This window comes from Scyliorhinus canicula, chromosome 15, assembly GCF_902713615.1.
Source record: "Scyliorhinus canicula chromosome 15, sScyCan1.1, whole genome shotgun sequence".
NCBI lineage: Eukaryota > Metazoa > Chordata > Chondrichthyes > Carcharhiniformes > Scyliorhinidae > Scyliorhinus > Scyliorhinus canicula.
Genome location: NC_052160.1, coordinates 41,924,104 through 41,941,000, shown reverse-complemented (window position 1 = coordinate 41,941,000; position 16,897 = coordinate 41,924,104). Strand labels below are relative to the sequence as shown.

Here is a 16,897-nt window from a genome sequence, read left to right as displayed (position 1 = left end):
CCCACAGTCCAAAGATGTGCGGGTTAGGTGGATTGGGCATGCTAAATTGCCCGTAGTGTCCTAAAAAAAGTAAGGTTAAGGGGAGGGGGGGGGGTTGTTGGGTTACGGGTATAGGGTGGATACGTGGGTTTGAGTAGGGTGATCATTGCTCGGCACAACATCGAGGGCCGAAGGGCCTGTTCTGTGCTGTACTGTTCTATGTTCTAAACCTGAATGACTGACTCCAGTCCTCAGCCAGAGCACACATCCCCACCTCTTCTCCGGTGCCCTGGAAAAAACCATGATGTGGAGACACCGGCGTTAGGGCTGGGGTGGGCACAGTAAGAAGTCTTACAACACCAGGTTAAAGTCCAACAGGTTTGTTGCAAATCACCAGCTTTCGGAGCACTGCTCCTTCCTCATGAATGACTCAGGTTGATTCACCTGAGGAAGGAGCACTGCTCCGAAAGCTAGTGATTTGAAACAAACCGGATGGACTTTAACCTGGTGTTGTAAGCCTGCCCACTGGAAAGAACACCCGGTGGGGTGTTCTCTGATTGGTGGAGAGAGTTGTCAATCAGCCGAGTTGCTAGGTCGCCGTCCGGGTGCATTTAAACCGTTCTCTCCCGGCATTCAGCTGGGCGCCGGGTTCTATTTAAATGAGATTAGCCAATAGGGCGCTGCGCTGGGCTCGCTAACTGCCGACGCTCCGGATTTGAATCAGAGCCCGCGAGCTGGTGCCCTGGGACGGACGCGCCGGCCACTCTGCCCCCCTCTTCCTCACTCAGCTAGTGACTTTGTTTCTCTCCCCCCGCCACTGCACTGAGCCGGTTTAAAAAAAAAATGACCACGGCGTCCGGTAAACCGTCAGCCAAGCTGGCAACAGTGGCCGCCCCGGTGGCCAAGGAGATCCCCGATATCCTGGTGAACCCCAAGACCATGAAGAAGTACATGAGGGGCCGCTTCCTGGGCAAAGGCGGGTTCGCCAAGTGCTACGAGATCTCCGACGTGGACACCAAGGAGGTGTTCGCCGGGAAGATCGTGTCCAAGACGCTGCTGATGAAGCCGCACCAGAGGGAGAAGATGTCCATGGAGATCTCCATCCACAAGAGCCTCAATCACAGTAACGTGGTGGGTTTCCACGGCTTCTTCGAGGACGATGACTTTGTCTACGTGGTGCTGGAGCTGTGCAGGCGGAGGGTGAGTGTTCGGGGTTGGGAGCTGCCTATCCCGAGCTGGTTTGTATTTAATCCCCGGCCCATTGACCGTTTGAAGCGGGGAGGCTGCGGGACGATAGGCCCCGCGGAACCAACTGTAACCATTTGGGAAGCGCTGGGGAGGGGCTCGCGGGCAACGGCACCCATCCGGGCGGCTCCTCCGGGCGGGGGGCCGGCCCGCGTCCCGGGGCAGTTTCCCGCACTCGGGCCTTCACTGGGTACTCCTGCCCCCGGGGGGGCCTGTTTGCCCCCTGCCCGGCGGGGGGGGGGGGGGTGTTGGGCCTGTTTGCCCGTGGGGGGGGTGTTGGGCCTGTTTGCCCCGGGGGGGGGGTGGTGTTGGGCCTGTTTGCCCCCCGGGGGGGGGGGGTGTTGGGCTTGTTTGCCCCCGGGGGGGGGGGGTGTTGGGCTTGTTTGCCCCCCGGGGGGGGGGGGTGTTGGGCTTGTTTGCCCCGGGGGGGGGGGGGGGGTTGGGCCTGTTTGCCTCGGGGGGGGGGGGGGTGTTGGGCTGTTTGCCCCGGGGGGGGGGGTGTTGGGCCTGTTTGCCCCCCGGGGGGGGGGGGGTGGTGTTGGGCCTGTTTGCCCCGGGGGGGGGGGGGGGTGGTTGGGCCTGTTTGCCCCCGGGGGTGGGGGGTGTGTTGGGCCTGTTTGCCCCCGGGGGTGGGGGTGTTGGGCTTGTTTGCCCCCTGCCCGGGGGGGGGGGGGGTGTTGGGCCTGTTTGCCCCCTGCCCCCGGCCGGGGGGGGGGGGGGGGGGGGGAGAGACTCGGGCCTGTTGTTTCGGTGACTCCGTCTCTTTAAAGGGAGTTGATATTTAAAAATCGGGCAGCTCGGAGCGGGTTGGCTGATGGTCTCCCGAAGGCGGAGCCACTAGGCCAAGAATTGAAACGCTGGGAAGCCGGCGTCAGTTACCCCCCCCCCCCCCCCCTCTCATTCATTCAGCAAATGGCTCAATATAAAGTTATTACCCATTACTCTAACTTCACAGGATCCGATCTCTCTGCACCCGCCCCCCGCACCAGAGCTGGGACTATGCCCGCCTGTTAGAGATGGGGTGCGGCGAGTAGTTCTCATCTTGTCTATTTAATAGAACTATCTCTTTGCGATAGCCATAAAAAATGTCTCCTCCAGTCTTTGTTAGAATTGCACAAGAGGCGAAAGGCTGTGACGGAGCCGGAGGCTCGCTATTACCTCAAGCAAATCATCTCGGGCGGCCAATATCTTCACGAGAACAACGTTATCCACCGGGATTTGAAGCTTGGCAACCTCTTCCTCAATGATGAAATGGAAGTGAAGATAGGTAAAGTGTCCTGTCCGGGTGTCAATGCTGGATGGCCACTCCTGTAGCCAACTGAGTCACTTTAAGTATTGCTTTTCTCCTGAAAACCATGCACTGATTTGAAACTCGCTTGCTCATAGAATCTCTTCATTTATGTGTGTGGATATATATGGCGAAATCCACGCAGATAAGGGGAGAATGTGCAAACTCCACACCGACAGTGACCCAGAGCCCGGATCGAACCTGGGACCTCAGTGCCATGAGGCAGCTGTGCTAACAACTGGGCCACCATACTGCCCTCATTTATGTGTGTATATTTCCATCAGAATGACTAGGGAAGCTTAGTAGTGAGTGCAGGGCTAATTTTCCTCCATTCCTGTAAAGTTGGAATAGCTGGCCTGAACACTGCTAATCGGAATCCATGTAAAGGACATGGGTGGTGATAGGAAATTACAAGTGTGATTTAAAAGAGATGGGGAAATTAAGGAAATGCCCGATGTGAGTGCAAATTTACAATCGACAGTGCCTATCTGTATGTCGTATGTGAGTTGGATTTTGTGATACTGACATGCCTGCCTTCATGCAGTACCATGTCACAAGTTCTGTAAGTGGGGGTGCTTCTGAAAAGCCTTCCAGCATAATGGCTAGTCTGAGCTTTGTGTATATGCCATTGGCCCTTGCTGGGGAAAAGAAACTTGCATTTCATAATGCTTTCTTTGAAAGCACTTTACAGCCAATTCAGTACCTTTTTTGAAGTTTAGTCTCTTGTAATCTATGAAATGCAGCAGTCAAAATACGCACAGCAAGCTGTCTCAAACAGTCATGTGGTGATGACCAGATGTGTGTGTGATATTGATTGAGGAATAAATATTGGCCAGGACACCAGGGATAACTCTTTCCCCCCCCCCCCCCCCCTGTTCTTGAGCTGCCCAATCTCCCTCTACTTTTCAAATCCCCCTTGGATGGAAGGATTCCCACTGGGAAATGAACTAAGATAAAACAAAAGGAGAGGGAAGTATGAGCTGGGTCACTGAACCAGTCCAGCCTACCATGGTGCCACCATAGCCCTCCCACCCTCAACTAGCTTGAGGAGACTGGTGACCCACCCACTAACCTAGCAGCATTGTCCTCTTTATTGGGTTGGTATTCTCTACTGCATGTGAGGTCAAAAGGGCATAGATAGGCTGTTGGAATGAGTGGGCACGCCCAAATTACATTTTAATGCATGAAAGTTGATCTATTTTGATAGGAAGATTGAGGAAAGACGGAAGATTGAGGAAAGACGATGTAAAATGAATGTTACAGTTCTGAGGCCTGGGGGATCAATCTGGGACACATTGCCTTGATGTAGTGGAGGCAGATTCTGGGGGATCAATCTGGGACACATTGCCTTGATGTAGTAGAGGCAGATTCTGGGGGATCAATCTGGGACACATTGTCTTGGTGGAGGCAGATTCAATCATGCATTTAAAAAATAATTGATGGTTATCTGTAAATAAAACATTTGCTGGTTTACAAGGGAGAAAATATAGGGGCATGGCCTAGTGTTGCTCTGTAGCAAGCTGGGGTAAATGACACCGGTCAAATAGCTGCCTTTTGTGCTGTAACCTATGTATCTATGATTTAGGATAATCACTGACCTGTAACGTGGATTGTTTTGAAGGTGACTTTGGCCTGGCCACAACAGTACAGTTTGAAGGAGAACGCAAGAAGACTTTATGTGGAACACCCAACTACATTGCCCCAGAAGTGATTGGCAAGAAAGGACACAGTTTTGAGGTTGATGTATGGTCTCTAGGCTGTATTATGTGAGTATTCCATTCTTCACGAATGAGGGAATTTCAGTTGGGTTTTTTTGTATCCTGCTGACACTGGTTTTAACCACCACCCCTTTACAGGTATACACTACTGGTGGGGAAACCTCCATTTGAAACTTCGTGTTTGAAAGACATACCTGAGGATTAAAAAAATGAATATAATATTCCCAAGGTGAGTGTTTAGCATGGAGCTTGTATTCTGGGCAAATTACTTCAAGAATATCGGGGACATAGATGATAGCTCTTGTGTTAAATTCATAGGTTGTATGAAACCCATCAGTGGTTGCAAATCTGTCTTTAGACCATCTTGCTGAGGATTAGTTTTATGTACTTACTATTGACTTGTTGTCATGTTGACTTCTGACTGGAGTGGCACAGTGGTTAACACTGGGACTGCGGCGCTGAGGACCCGGGTTCGAATCCCGATCCTGGGTCACTGTCTGTGTGGAGTTTGCACATTCTCCCCGTGTCTGTGTGGGTCTCACCCCCACAACCTAAAGATGTGCAGGGAAGGTGGAGTGGCCATGCTAAATTTCCCCTTAATTGGAAAAAAAAAACAATTGGGTACTATTGGAGGGGGAAAAAAAATTGTTGACTTCTGGCAACCCAGTTTTATTTTTGTTTAAAGAGGACTATACTGGAACAGAGAAGGTGTAACAATCAGGAAATTCTAAGCGGGTTTTTCTTCTGAAAAAGAGAAGGCTGGAAGGTGACCTGATAGTGATCTTTAAGATTATGAAGGAGTTTGGTTTAGATGTTTCCGCTTGTAGGGAATTTGAAATGGTGCCATAAATTGCCGAGTCACGAATAAACCAATAAGAAATTCGGGGAAAACTTGCTTTTTTGCATGAATTGGTGAGGTGCGTAGCGTGTGTTTTAAGGGAAGCTAAAGTGGGGAGGATGGAATAGAAGTAGAATACTGTTGAGGACATTGGTGTGCGTGGGCCTGAATGGCCTTTTTTCTGATGTGTAAATTCTGTGTAATAAGCTTTACTGTCCTCTTATTCCTTTGTAACCAATAACCACTCTAATATTTAACAGCACGTAAACCCTGTGGCTGCTAGCCTAATACAGAAGATGCTTTCGATCAGATCCAAGTGCAACGCCCACATCCACGAGCTGCTGAACGATGAGTTCTTCACATCTGGCTATCTGCCTGTCCGGTTGCCCCACAACGTGCCTGACTATGGCTCCCAGATTTTCTCTGGCTCCTGGGGGATTGATTCCAGTATGAGGCGGCCCCTCACTGAACTCAGCAAGGTACCATTACATTGGACAGTGGTTTCCAGGACGTGCTCGTGCGTAGTGTGTTGCATGAACTAAAGAAGTTCTTAATCGGCAGGCCAGATGATCAATTTCTAAACTGACCACTTTTTAAAAAAAAAATTACAAAAAAAAAATTTAGAGTACTCAATTCCATTTTTTCCAATGAAGGGGCAATTTTTAGCATGGCCAATCCACCTACCCTGGGTTGTTGCCTGGAGAAATTAATTGTAGAATGATTTTGTAACCGCTTTCTGGAACAATTCGGAATTCACTTGGTACGATTACGGGAAGTACTCACTGGTCAGACTGGGGCGGCACGGTGGAGCAGTGTTTGGAACTGCCTCACGGCACCGAGGACCCGGGTTCAATCTCGGCCCTGGGTCATTGCCCATGTGGGGTTTGCACATTCTCCCCGTGTGTGGGTCTCATGCCCACAATGATGTGCAGGCGAGGTGGATTGGCCATGCTAATTGCCCTTAATTGGAGGGGGGAAAAAATAATTGGGTACTCAAATTTTTTTTAAAGTTTCCTTTTGGGGCAGGAACAGAGGAATGGTAGAGACAATATTTTATCTGACTTTACAGTAAATACAAATTATATGCCAGCAATGAATATAACCAGGTGCTGAATAACTACCTTAAACTCAGCAGATATTAAAGAAGCTTTTAAAAAAAATAAATAAAAAATAAAAAAATTAGAGGTTTCCAATTAGGGGCAATTCACTTACCCTGTACATCTGTTTGGGTTATGGCGTGAGACCCACGCGACACGGCAATTTCTACACTGAATGAACACTGGCCTTTGGCACCATGAGGCAGCATGCTAATCACTGCGCCACCGTGCCACCTGATATTAGAGAAACTTAAGGGTTCTAACAACCAAAAAAACCACCAGGACTCACTTGCCTACATCTGCGGGTTATAAAAAAGATGCAAGAAATGAGCCGGAATATGCCACCCAGACCCCCCAAGCCGGCTTTGCCATTCAATAAGATCATTTTGTCTACTGTGTACTGTTCCGTGGCCCCAGAAAAATACTTTCACTGTACTTCTGTACATGTGACAGTACATCAAAATTGTGCCATCAACTCTACGTTCCTGCAAACCCTCTAACTTTTGACTGTCTTTGAGATGAAGGCAGCTGCAGGATGGTGAATGCAGTGATTACGTTTTAGCAAAATTCTCTCTTTTCAGAATAGCTGTGACAAGTGCCGCAAAGATCAGTGCTGTGATCCTCTGCTATTATAAGAACAAAACACAACACAGGAACAGGCCTTTCGGCCCTCCAAGCCTGGTCGATCATAGCCTGTCTAAACTAAAACCTGTCTGCACTTCCGAAGTCCACATCCCTCTATTTCTGTCCTTTCATGGTTCGTCAAGGTGATTCTTAACACTAGTCATCGTGTTTGCTTCCAGCACATTCCAGCACACTCACCCTCTGTTGTTTTAAAAAGTCATGATTGACTTTTCCACCCTGGGAAAAAGTGTCCGACTGTCCCCCTGTCCATGCCACGCCACTCATAATTTGTAAACCTCTATAGAGTCGCCCCTCAACCTCTGTCGTTCCAGTGAAAACAATCTGAATTTATCCAACCCCTCCTCATAGCGAATACCTTCCAGACCAGGCAACATCTTGGTAAACTACTTCTGTACCCGCTAAAGCATCCACATCCTTCTGAAAGTGTAGTGACCAGAATTGTATGCAATATTCAAAATGTGGGCCTACTAATGTTCTGTACGCTGCAGCATGACTTGCTAATCGATGCCCTGAACGATGGAGGAGACTGCCATATCCACCTGCGTTGCCACTTTCAGTGATCTGTGGACCTGTACATACAAATCTCTCTGCCTAACAATACTCCTAAGATTTCTGCCATTTACTGTATAATTTCCCACTGTATTAGACCTTCCAAATGCATTATCTCCCATTTGTCTGGATTAAACTCCATCAGCCATTTCTCTGCCCAAGTCTCCAACTGACCAGTATCCTCTGACAGTCCTCTTCACTGTCAGCAACTCCAATCTAGTGTTGTCCGCAAACTTGCTAATCAGACCAGCTATATTTTCCTACAAATCATGTATGTATATTCGAACACAAGGTTCCAACACTGATCCATGTGGAATACTGCTAGTCGCAGCCTTCCATTCAGAAAAGGCACCCTTCCATCGCTGTCCTGTCTTCCACGATTGAGCCAGTTCTATATCCATTTTGGCAGCTCACCCTGATCCTGTGTGATTTCACCCTTTGCACCAGTCCGCCATCAGGACCTTGTCAAAGGCTTACTGAAGTCCATGTCGCAACATCGACTGCCCACCCTCATCAATTACCTTCGTCACTTCTTCAAATTCTTATCAAGTTAGTGAGACATGCCCTCCCCTCACAAACCATGTTGCTATTAATTTGAGTAAATCCTGTCCCTAAATCTTTTCCAATAATTTTCCTACACTTGACATAAGACTCATCGGCCTATAGTTTCCTGGATTATCCCTTCTTAAGCAAAGGAACAACATTGGCTTTTCTCCAGTCCTCTGTGACCTCGCCTGTAGCCAATGAAGACCCAGGTTCGATCCTGGCCCCGGGACACTGTGGAGTTTACACATTCTCCCCATGTCTGCGTGGGTTTTCACCCCCACTACTGAACGATGTGCAGGTTACATGGATTGGAAAACATTTAAAAAAAAATAAGTTTGAGTGGCCCAATTCATTTTTTTTCAATTAAGGGGCAAAGCAGCGTGGTCAACCCACATCTCTGCACATCTTTGGATTGTGGGGGCAAAACCCACGCAAACACAAAGGAGATGGTAAACTCCAGTGACCCAGAACTGGGATCGAACCTGGGACCTCGGCGCCGTGAGGGCAGCAGGCTAACCACTGTGCCACCGTTGCTGCCCTTTAATTGGAAAACATAATTGGGTACTCTAAGCTTTAATATTTAAAAAAAAAAGGTAAATCTGCCTTACCGTTCAGTTCTCAATGTTGAAACCAATGCAGTTCAGACCACCAGTACCCGCTGTGTTCAGCAACTTCTCCCTGCTTTCTCTTCCTCTGAGTCTCACTGGCCTTATTCTCTACTTATCCCTTAGTTACTTCACCTGCTGCTCTGGTTCCCACCCTCCTGCCACACTAGTTTGAATACTCCGGAGTGACACCATCTATATTAATAACTTGACAAAGAGACAAAGTAATATATCCAAGTTTGCTGACAATACAAAGTTAGACAGTATGTAAGCTGTGGGTTGACGCAGGCTACAAAGATGTATTGATAGGTTGAGTGTGGGCAACAAGATGCAGATATTGTGTGCAAGTTGGGTTATTCTGTTGGTTGTAAGAATAGAAAAGCAAAATATTTTTTAAAAGGTGCGAAACTTGTAAATATTGTTCACAGACGATGTGCCCATGCAAGGAACACAAAGTTAGCATGCAGATGCAGTAAGCAATTAAGAAGGCAATGGCGCACTGGCCTTTATTGCAAGGGATTGGAGTACAGAATAAAGAAGTCTTCCTACAGTTGAATATGGCTTTGAGACCACACTGCGGATGGGGGTGGGAGAATGTGCAAACTGCACACTGACCGTGACCCAGGGCCGTGATTTGACCCGGTCCGCAGCACCACAGTCCCCGTGCTAACCACTGCCCACATGCCACCCTGCAAAATGTTCATCTTGACTGCCTGTACCCAGCAAGCCAACGATAGGAGGGGACTATCCAACCTCAGGCAAATCCTCCTTTACCCTGCTCACTAACTTGTAAAATTCAGCTTGCCGAGCCCAGTCCTCTGCCCCTCCCAATACCTAAAGTGAATTGGCACACACACACACACCTCCCCAGAGGAAAAAACTACAAAACACTCACTTTACTCCAAGTTTAGCTTGTACCTGAAAAAGGCCCAAATCTCTTGAGCAGCCCAGTTATATCCCCCACCGAAGCACCCAAATGGAAATATACAGCAGTTGCCTACAGGGACACCTTATTTCTCCCACCCCCCTCCTTGCATCCTTCCATTTATTTGAGCACCTCTGCGCTGTGGCCAAGGCTCTATTGTCCACACAAACAGAAGGGGGGAAGTGACGCAGTGTTGCACCCCGCCTCATTCCCCAATACGAAGGAAAGTACCCTGAGTTTCTCATTCGTAAGCACACTCGCCCTTGGGTCCTTCTACAACAACCTCAGCTGCCATGCCACTAACCGGCCCAATCCCAAACTTCTCCAATACTGAAAACCGGTAGCACTGTTGCTTCCACGCGCCAGGATCTCTGGTTCCATTCCTGGCTTGGGTCCACTGTCTGTGTGAGTCTGCACGTTCTGTGCCTGCGTGGATTTCCTCCAGGTGCTACAGTTTCCTCCCACAAGACATGTTGCTAGATAATTTGGAAATTCTGAATTCTCCTGTTGTACCTGAACAGGCGCCGGAACGTGGCGACTAGGGGCTTCCACAGTAACTTCATTGCAGTGTTAATGTAAGCCTACTTGTGGCAATAATGATTATATAAATTGTAACTAGAGAAGACTGTCTAATAATTCATCAAACTGCAAAAAAATGCATAATTCAATGACTGAAAGCAAAGCAGCACTTATACCATCTTTCACTTACAACAGTTAGTCTCTGACAGACTTGCATCTGCACATGTGCAGGAAGTGCTCCCTAAACATTGTAGTGCAAACACAACCATTTGGCAATAACCAGAGAATGCAGAGGGGAGTGGCAGATGGTTAGTAGAGGAATTGACCCCCAGCCCAAGCTGTAGAACCATATACTGACCACATCAATGATAACATTGTGCTCTTAAAGAATGGGATTTGAAGAAAGGATTATATTTGAATTCTTGCAATTAATTGGACCCTTTGGGGTTATTACTGAAGGGAGGAGATGTAAGTTTTGTGCCTCCAGTCCTAGGAATCCGTCTACTACTTGACAGCGTTATGGTTCAATAATATTGAAGCATTTGTAATTTTCACAATTTACATATTGACATTTCTAAAACAACTGTGTGGGTCGACGCACAAAATACTCCCTAAAATACCAACGAACAATAAACCACGTACTCCACCTCTCCTGCCCTATCCACAATTACCTGCATACTAAATTCCCTGTCCTTATTTAACATTACCATGCCTCCTATTTTCCTCCTCTTTCCCCCCCCCCCCCCCCTGCTGACATTCAGTTTTTGTTAAAGAATCGATGAATGGCTGCCAACTCCGGGCGAATTCCTGTATTGATCCTCTTAGAGAGAACCTGATTTTCTGCAGACTAGAAACTCTACCATATCGCTGACCCACACTCCTGATTTTGGGGGCTCCGAGTCCCTCCATCTCGGCAAGATCAGTCTCCAGTCCACCGGGAGGAGAAGGCCAGGATATCTGCCTCCTCTCCCCTCCCCCCCCCCCCCCCCCCCCCCCCCCTTGCCCCCGGATCTTCCGACACCCCAAATATCGCCAATTCTGGACTCTGAGTTACCCTACCTTCCAGGACTTCTGACATAACATCTGCAAATCCCTGCCAGAATTCCCTCCGTTTCAGACATGCCCAAAACATATGAACATGGTTGACCGGGCTACCCCCACACCACCCACATCTGTCCTCCACTTCCGCGAAGAACCTACTCATCCGAGCTACCGCCATGTGGGCCCTGTGGACTACCTTGAACTGAATCAAGCTGAGTCTAGCACAGGACGAGGATGCATTTGCCCTTAAAGGCTTTTTCCCACAGTTCAGTTTCCAGCTGATTTAGGGGCTGGTTTAGCACAGTGGGCTAAGCTGGCTTGTAATGCAGAACAAGACCAGCAGCACGGGTTGAATTCCCGTTCTAGACTCTCCGAACAGGTGCCGGAATGTGACAACTAGGGGCTTTTCACAGTAACTTAATTGAAGCCTACTCGTGACAATAAGCAGTTATTATTATTATCTCTCCTCCTAGCTCCTCTTCACCTCTCTGAAAGGGGCCCCTTCCTACTCAACAGTTCCCTGTATATGTCCCAAAACCTTCCCACCTCCAACCCCTGTTTTTGACAGCACTTTATCCTGTAGGTCCCTCGGGGAGGCGAGGAAAGCTTGGGACCTGGCTCCGTACAAAGTCCCGCACTTGAAGATACCAAAACCCGTTCCCACCTGGCAAATCAAACTCCTCCTCTAATGCCTCCAAGATCGGAAAGCCCTCCTGGATGAATAGATCCCCAAACCTCTCAATCCCTGCCCGCTGCCATACTTAACCGGTGACCACACTGATGCACCCTCCAGTCTCATATGCTGTGTCCATTGCCCCCACACCCTTAGGGCTGCCACCACCACAGGACTTGTGGAGTACCGAGCTGGCGAGAACGGCAGGGGCCCCGTCAGTAAAGCCTCCAGACCCGTACCTTTGCGATTCCAATCATATTTAGACAGTCCATTAATAATTGACTTCCTCTAACAATTTGAGATTCTCTAATCAGTGTCATTGCTGAATGATTGATCTTTCTAATGTTAATCCAATAGATGTTCCAGCTGGTGACAAACCAGGCAAGTCAGAAGATGGAGTGGCAAGGTAAATATTCCCTTCCTGCAGACAGCATTGGAAATTGTGTTTTATCATCATCTGTAGTTGTTTTTTTCATGCAGATCAAAGGTTTTTCGCTTGTATGGGGAAGGAGCTTCAGCTATTCCTTCCATACGCTTTTATTTTTTGATATGGTCCATGTGTGGGAACCCTCCCGAGTGCCTGTCTATATCTGTTGACTGCATATATTGGATTTTGTCTTTGGGCAGTAGTGGAGCTCAAACCATATGGGCTTCCAGTCAAATTGGACTATCTGTCCAGCTTCCTTTTTCCTTTGTCCTGTAATCCCAGGATTGAATTTGGGAGGCTGTGTGGGTCAGTGCTGCATAATGATACTAATCTGCATCAAGCTGTTTTCAGTTCTTTAAACTGTCCTTTAGACCTGCTGTTGTGTTGGAAATGCCAGTTAATTTGCTCCCACCCCAACCATCGGTCCTTATGGACTTAGTCCGAAACCACTCATACCATGGGTAGACGATTCAAATATTGGAAGGGAAGACATGTGATGCTTCTTCATTTGCACAGGTTCATGAGCACATGAGGCTTTGTGACTAAACTGATTTTTATTTTCTACAGGGAAGTAGGGGAGTGCAATGATTTCTACCTCACAGACCTATTGCAGCAGTTAAACAGTGTAATAGCAGCAAGACCAGCTGACAAAGCAGTCATCAGACAAGGTACAGAAACAGCCCTCTTAAAGTTGTAACTCCAGCTCCTGGAGTGTTTTATTGTCTAAAGGCATTTAGGCTGACCTGGGCTGCTGGGGGAAGACTAGTGCCCCAGGAATTGACTTCCCATTTTAATGGCAGTGGAATGGAGTAGGACCAACCCTTTATACAGTTGTGATGAAATTCCTGCCAGCTAGCTTGGCAAATTACTTCAGTTACTCAACCAATCTCACATTTCCCTTATTGACTTTCTCTTTGTAGGTGAGTAATTGTGCTGTAAAACATTCACTGGATTAAAAAAAAATAATTTAGAGTACCCAATTCATTTTTTTCCAATTGGCAATTTAGCGTGGCCAATCCACCTACCCTGCACATCTTTGGGTTGTGGGGGTGAAATGCACGCAAAGACGGGGAGAATGTGCAAACTCCACATGGACAATGTCCCAGAGCCGGGATGGAACCTGGGACCTTGGTGCTGTGAGGCAGCAGTGCTATCCACTGTGCTGCCAACATTCACTGAATTGGTCCCTTGCAGAAAAAGTATAATAAACTGCTTAATAAATTTGGGTTAATGTGTTTTCCCACTACCTATCAGCTAGTTGCGGTTTCCTTTTTTTTTCATCCCCGTCCCCATCATTTTATGTTTTTGTTTCAGAATATATATATGAATTCAGTGTTCATTGTTATTTCTCTCCTGGTAGAGGAGGCTGAAGACCCGGCCTGTATACCGATCTTCTGGGTCAGCAAATGGGTTGATTATTCCGATAAATATGGTTTGGGTAAGTACCAGCCTGGATAGTGCTTTTCAGGTGTCTTGTGACTACACTGGGATTGTTGTAATTTATCTGATTGTGCCTGATGTATAACCAGCCTATTGGATATTATAATCAAATTATCAAACACTAGTATTCACATACATACCTTGGGCCCTCGTCCACTTTCTTGGGTCGGTCTTGGTTACCAGCGGAGTGAGTCTGGATTCACTTTTGCCGGGTTGTCTCAGCCCAACCTGATTGATACATGGAAAATTGGGAGGGGACTGACTTGTCCGAATGCAACCTTGATGTTGCTGGGGTACCTTAGCCTATTCAAGAAATGCTATGGGGAGACATTCATCCAGTGAGAGAAATGGTGGATTCTGCCTCAAATGGGCTTTACCATCCTATCCTCCAGGCTAATCCAGAACCAAGTTGACACCTAATTACTGTGGCGACATGTCTCGCACTGACCCAGGACGTGTTCCCATTTCTCCATATTTCAGCTTTGTTTGAGCCTTGCATGTTGGGTAGAAGTGTGTGTATTGTAACGTGTACAGGTTCTGTTCTTTATCTTTTGCAGTCTACAGTGACACTGCAAATCTCTCTCTCTAGGTTATCAATTATGCGACAACAGTGTTGGTGTTCTCTTCAATGATTCCACTCGTTTAATCATGTACAATGATGGGGAGAGTCTTCAGTACATTGACCGTGACATGACTGAAACTTACCTGAACTTTCGATCTTACCCTCCCAGCCTAAGTAAAAAGGTGAGTACCAAGAGCAACATTGTCAGAATTCAGTAGCTATTCAACAGATGTTTTTAGCATGGTAATTGGGCTTCCAAGAAGGCCCCAGATTTGTACCACTAATTGATACTTAGTTTTCTGTACATATGTAGCCTGTCTCCTTTTGTAACTATTAATGTGACGGAACAAACCTTGATTGTAGTGGTTTCACTCCTTTTTAAAAAAAAAATTAGAGTACCCAATTATTATTTTTTTCCAATTAGAAGGGGCAATTTAGTGTGGCTAATCCACCTAACCTGCACATCTTTGGGTTGTGGGGGTGAAACCCACGCAAATGTAGTGGGTTCACTCCTGTCTCTTGACAGTAAGAGGCATAGAGACCAAACCGTCAGCCCTGAATTATAGCTTGACATTGTGGTTATATCTGCGTAAACGTACCACCCCTTTATTTAGGTTGTGGGAGCCTGCTTTAAAACCCAAACCATCAGCTGATAAAAATGGTTCTAGCTACAAAATGTGTATTCATAGGCCTGTTAAATCAGCCTGCAAATCCTCTGTTAATCCTTTTTTTAAAAATAAATTTAGATTACCCAATTATTTTTTCCAATTAAGGGGCAATTTAGTGTGGCCAATCCACCTACCCTGCACATTTTTTTGGGTTGTGGGGGCTAAACCCACGCAGACACGGGGAGAATGTGCAAACTCCACACGGACAGTGACCCAGAGCCGGGATCGAACCTGGGACCTCAGCGCCGTGAGGCGGTTGTGCTAACCACTAGGCCACCGTGCTGCCCTTCCTCTGTTAATCCTAAAGCAGTGTGTGAAGATGTGAAATGGTGATCTAATAGACATGTTGACTTGATGTGGGGAAATGGTAATCTGTTTATTAGCTTGAGATTACTGTGATCTGACATGGGGTTTAGCGATAAACAAAATTAGACAGGTTATTGATCCACAGCTGCCTGTTGGAATTGGGCTTGTCTTATTTCTAATACAATTGAATGGTTGCCATCTGGACTCTTGTCTAAAATATTAGAGGAAGATGGGTGGCTGCAGAACTGTTCCCCTTTCTTAAAGTGTTGGCCTTCAAAAGGAATGGTGACCGTTCATCCTAATTGGGTGAAAATCTCCCCCCACACCCACCCACCCACAAAACACGATCAGTAACTGGAAGCATGAAAGGGATTCAACATGTAGAAAGAATAGCCAGTAGAAGAGTTGTTAATGGAATCCCTCTCCTTGCAGGCAACCCTGTTGAAATACTTCCGCAACTACATGAGTGAGCACTTGTTGAAAGCAGGGGCCAATATCACTCCCCGGGAAGGTGATGAGTTGGCAAGGCTCCCATTCTTGCGGATCTGGTTCAGGACACGCAGCGCGATTGTCTTGCATCTCAGCAATGGGACCGTCCAAATCAACTTCTTCCAGGTGAGTCCCTTTCTTTGCATCATCATTTGGAAGTCAGTTTTGGTGGAGAAATACAAGTAATTTTAATTTTGTTCCCATTTTTCCAGGATCACACTAAGATCATCCTGTGCCCACTGATGAATGCAGTGACCTACATTGATGAGAAGCGGGAGTTCCATACATTCAAACTAAGCACGATTGAAGAATATGGCTGCTGCAAGGAGCTGGTGAGCCGCTTGCGATATGCACGTACCATGGTGGAGAAGCTGCTCACCACAAAAGCTGTGACAACACAGGTCAAACACACTGCATGAAGACTGGAGCTTCTGATTGGCTGACCTGTGTCTGCCCCAATTTGACCAATTCTTTTCCTATTTTAGGGGGCAAAATGTTTGTGTAAATAGCCCCTCTTTTTTGTAAGGCTCGATTTTTGTATTAAAACACCTTTTTGAAATATCCAGTGAACATGTGTTTTGAATCGAGGCACGTGGGGTGTAGAAACATGATGACTCTCCATTATGTGTAATGACTTGAGGCAGATGAGATCATGTAAATTAAGCTGTACATTGTGCACCATCAAACTTGCTTTTTCACTCCCTTTTGCAGGTGTTCTAGCTGTTTTCACTTTTATATCCTAAATGTCAAAAAGCACTTTACAATCTTCGTTCTGCTGTTTCTCGGGCAACTGTTGTCTCATTCCTCAACCCCCCCCCCCCCCCCCACCAAAAAAAATCCCCAGTTCTTATCGGAGATGTGGAACTCCAATGGTTGAAGATCAGGGTATTTCCTAGATAGCTGGTGCTCTTGAACAGTATGAAGATGCAGTGACTGATTCCAGCTTGGCATGTAGTTGTTTGGATGAGGGACTGAAATTGGCACCTCCCAGATATGAATGTCTTTTTGCTTTTACTTTGACTCTATTTCTATTCCAGAAAACCTATCCCGAGAACAGCTGAACAAACCTTTAGGAACAACCTTCTGTACAGCTGTTAACACTGGTCTCTCTGTTTAATGGGAGAACATTTTGTACTTAAAATTTTTTAATGTAACATTAAATAAAAATCTGTTCTTGAATAACTTTAATTTTGCAGTGTTTTAATTTAGAAATAGAATGTATAAAAACAGGCATAGCACTACATTACATTTCAGAGCAACTTTAGTGTTCTTCTCTGGCATTAGCCCCACAACTAATTGGGGGGGAGGGCTAGAGAAACTCACATTTTTGGTGCCTG

The 16,897-nt window shown here is 46.9% G+C and overlaps 1 protein-coding gene across 1 annotated transcript; it reads left to right on the top strand.

Moving 5' to 3' along the window:
• The first annotated feature begins 585 nt into the window (after positions 1 to 585).
• On the top strand, positions 586 to 16,743 carry plk1 (polo-like kinase 1 (Drosophila)). The gene is given in 14 exon segments (XM_038821159.1): positions 586 to 1,179; positions 2,323 to 2,491; positions 4,134 to 4,278; positions 4,369 to 4,459; positions 5,329 to 5,454; positions 5,456 to 5,504; positions 5,507 to 5,547; position 6,421; positions 12,026 to 12,074; positions 12,663 to 12,763; positions 13,456 to 13,533; positions 14,125 to 14,279; positions 15,504 to 15,686; positions 15,773 to 16,743. Coding segments are annotated over 14 exon segments (1,752 nt in total). The 5' UTR covers positions 586 to 822; the 3' UTR covers positions 15,980 to 16,743.
• The last annotated feature ends 154 nt before the right edge of the window (positions 16,744 to 16,897 follow it).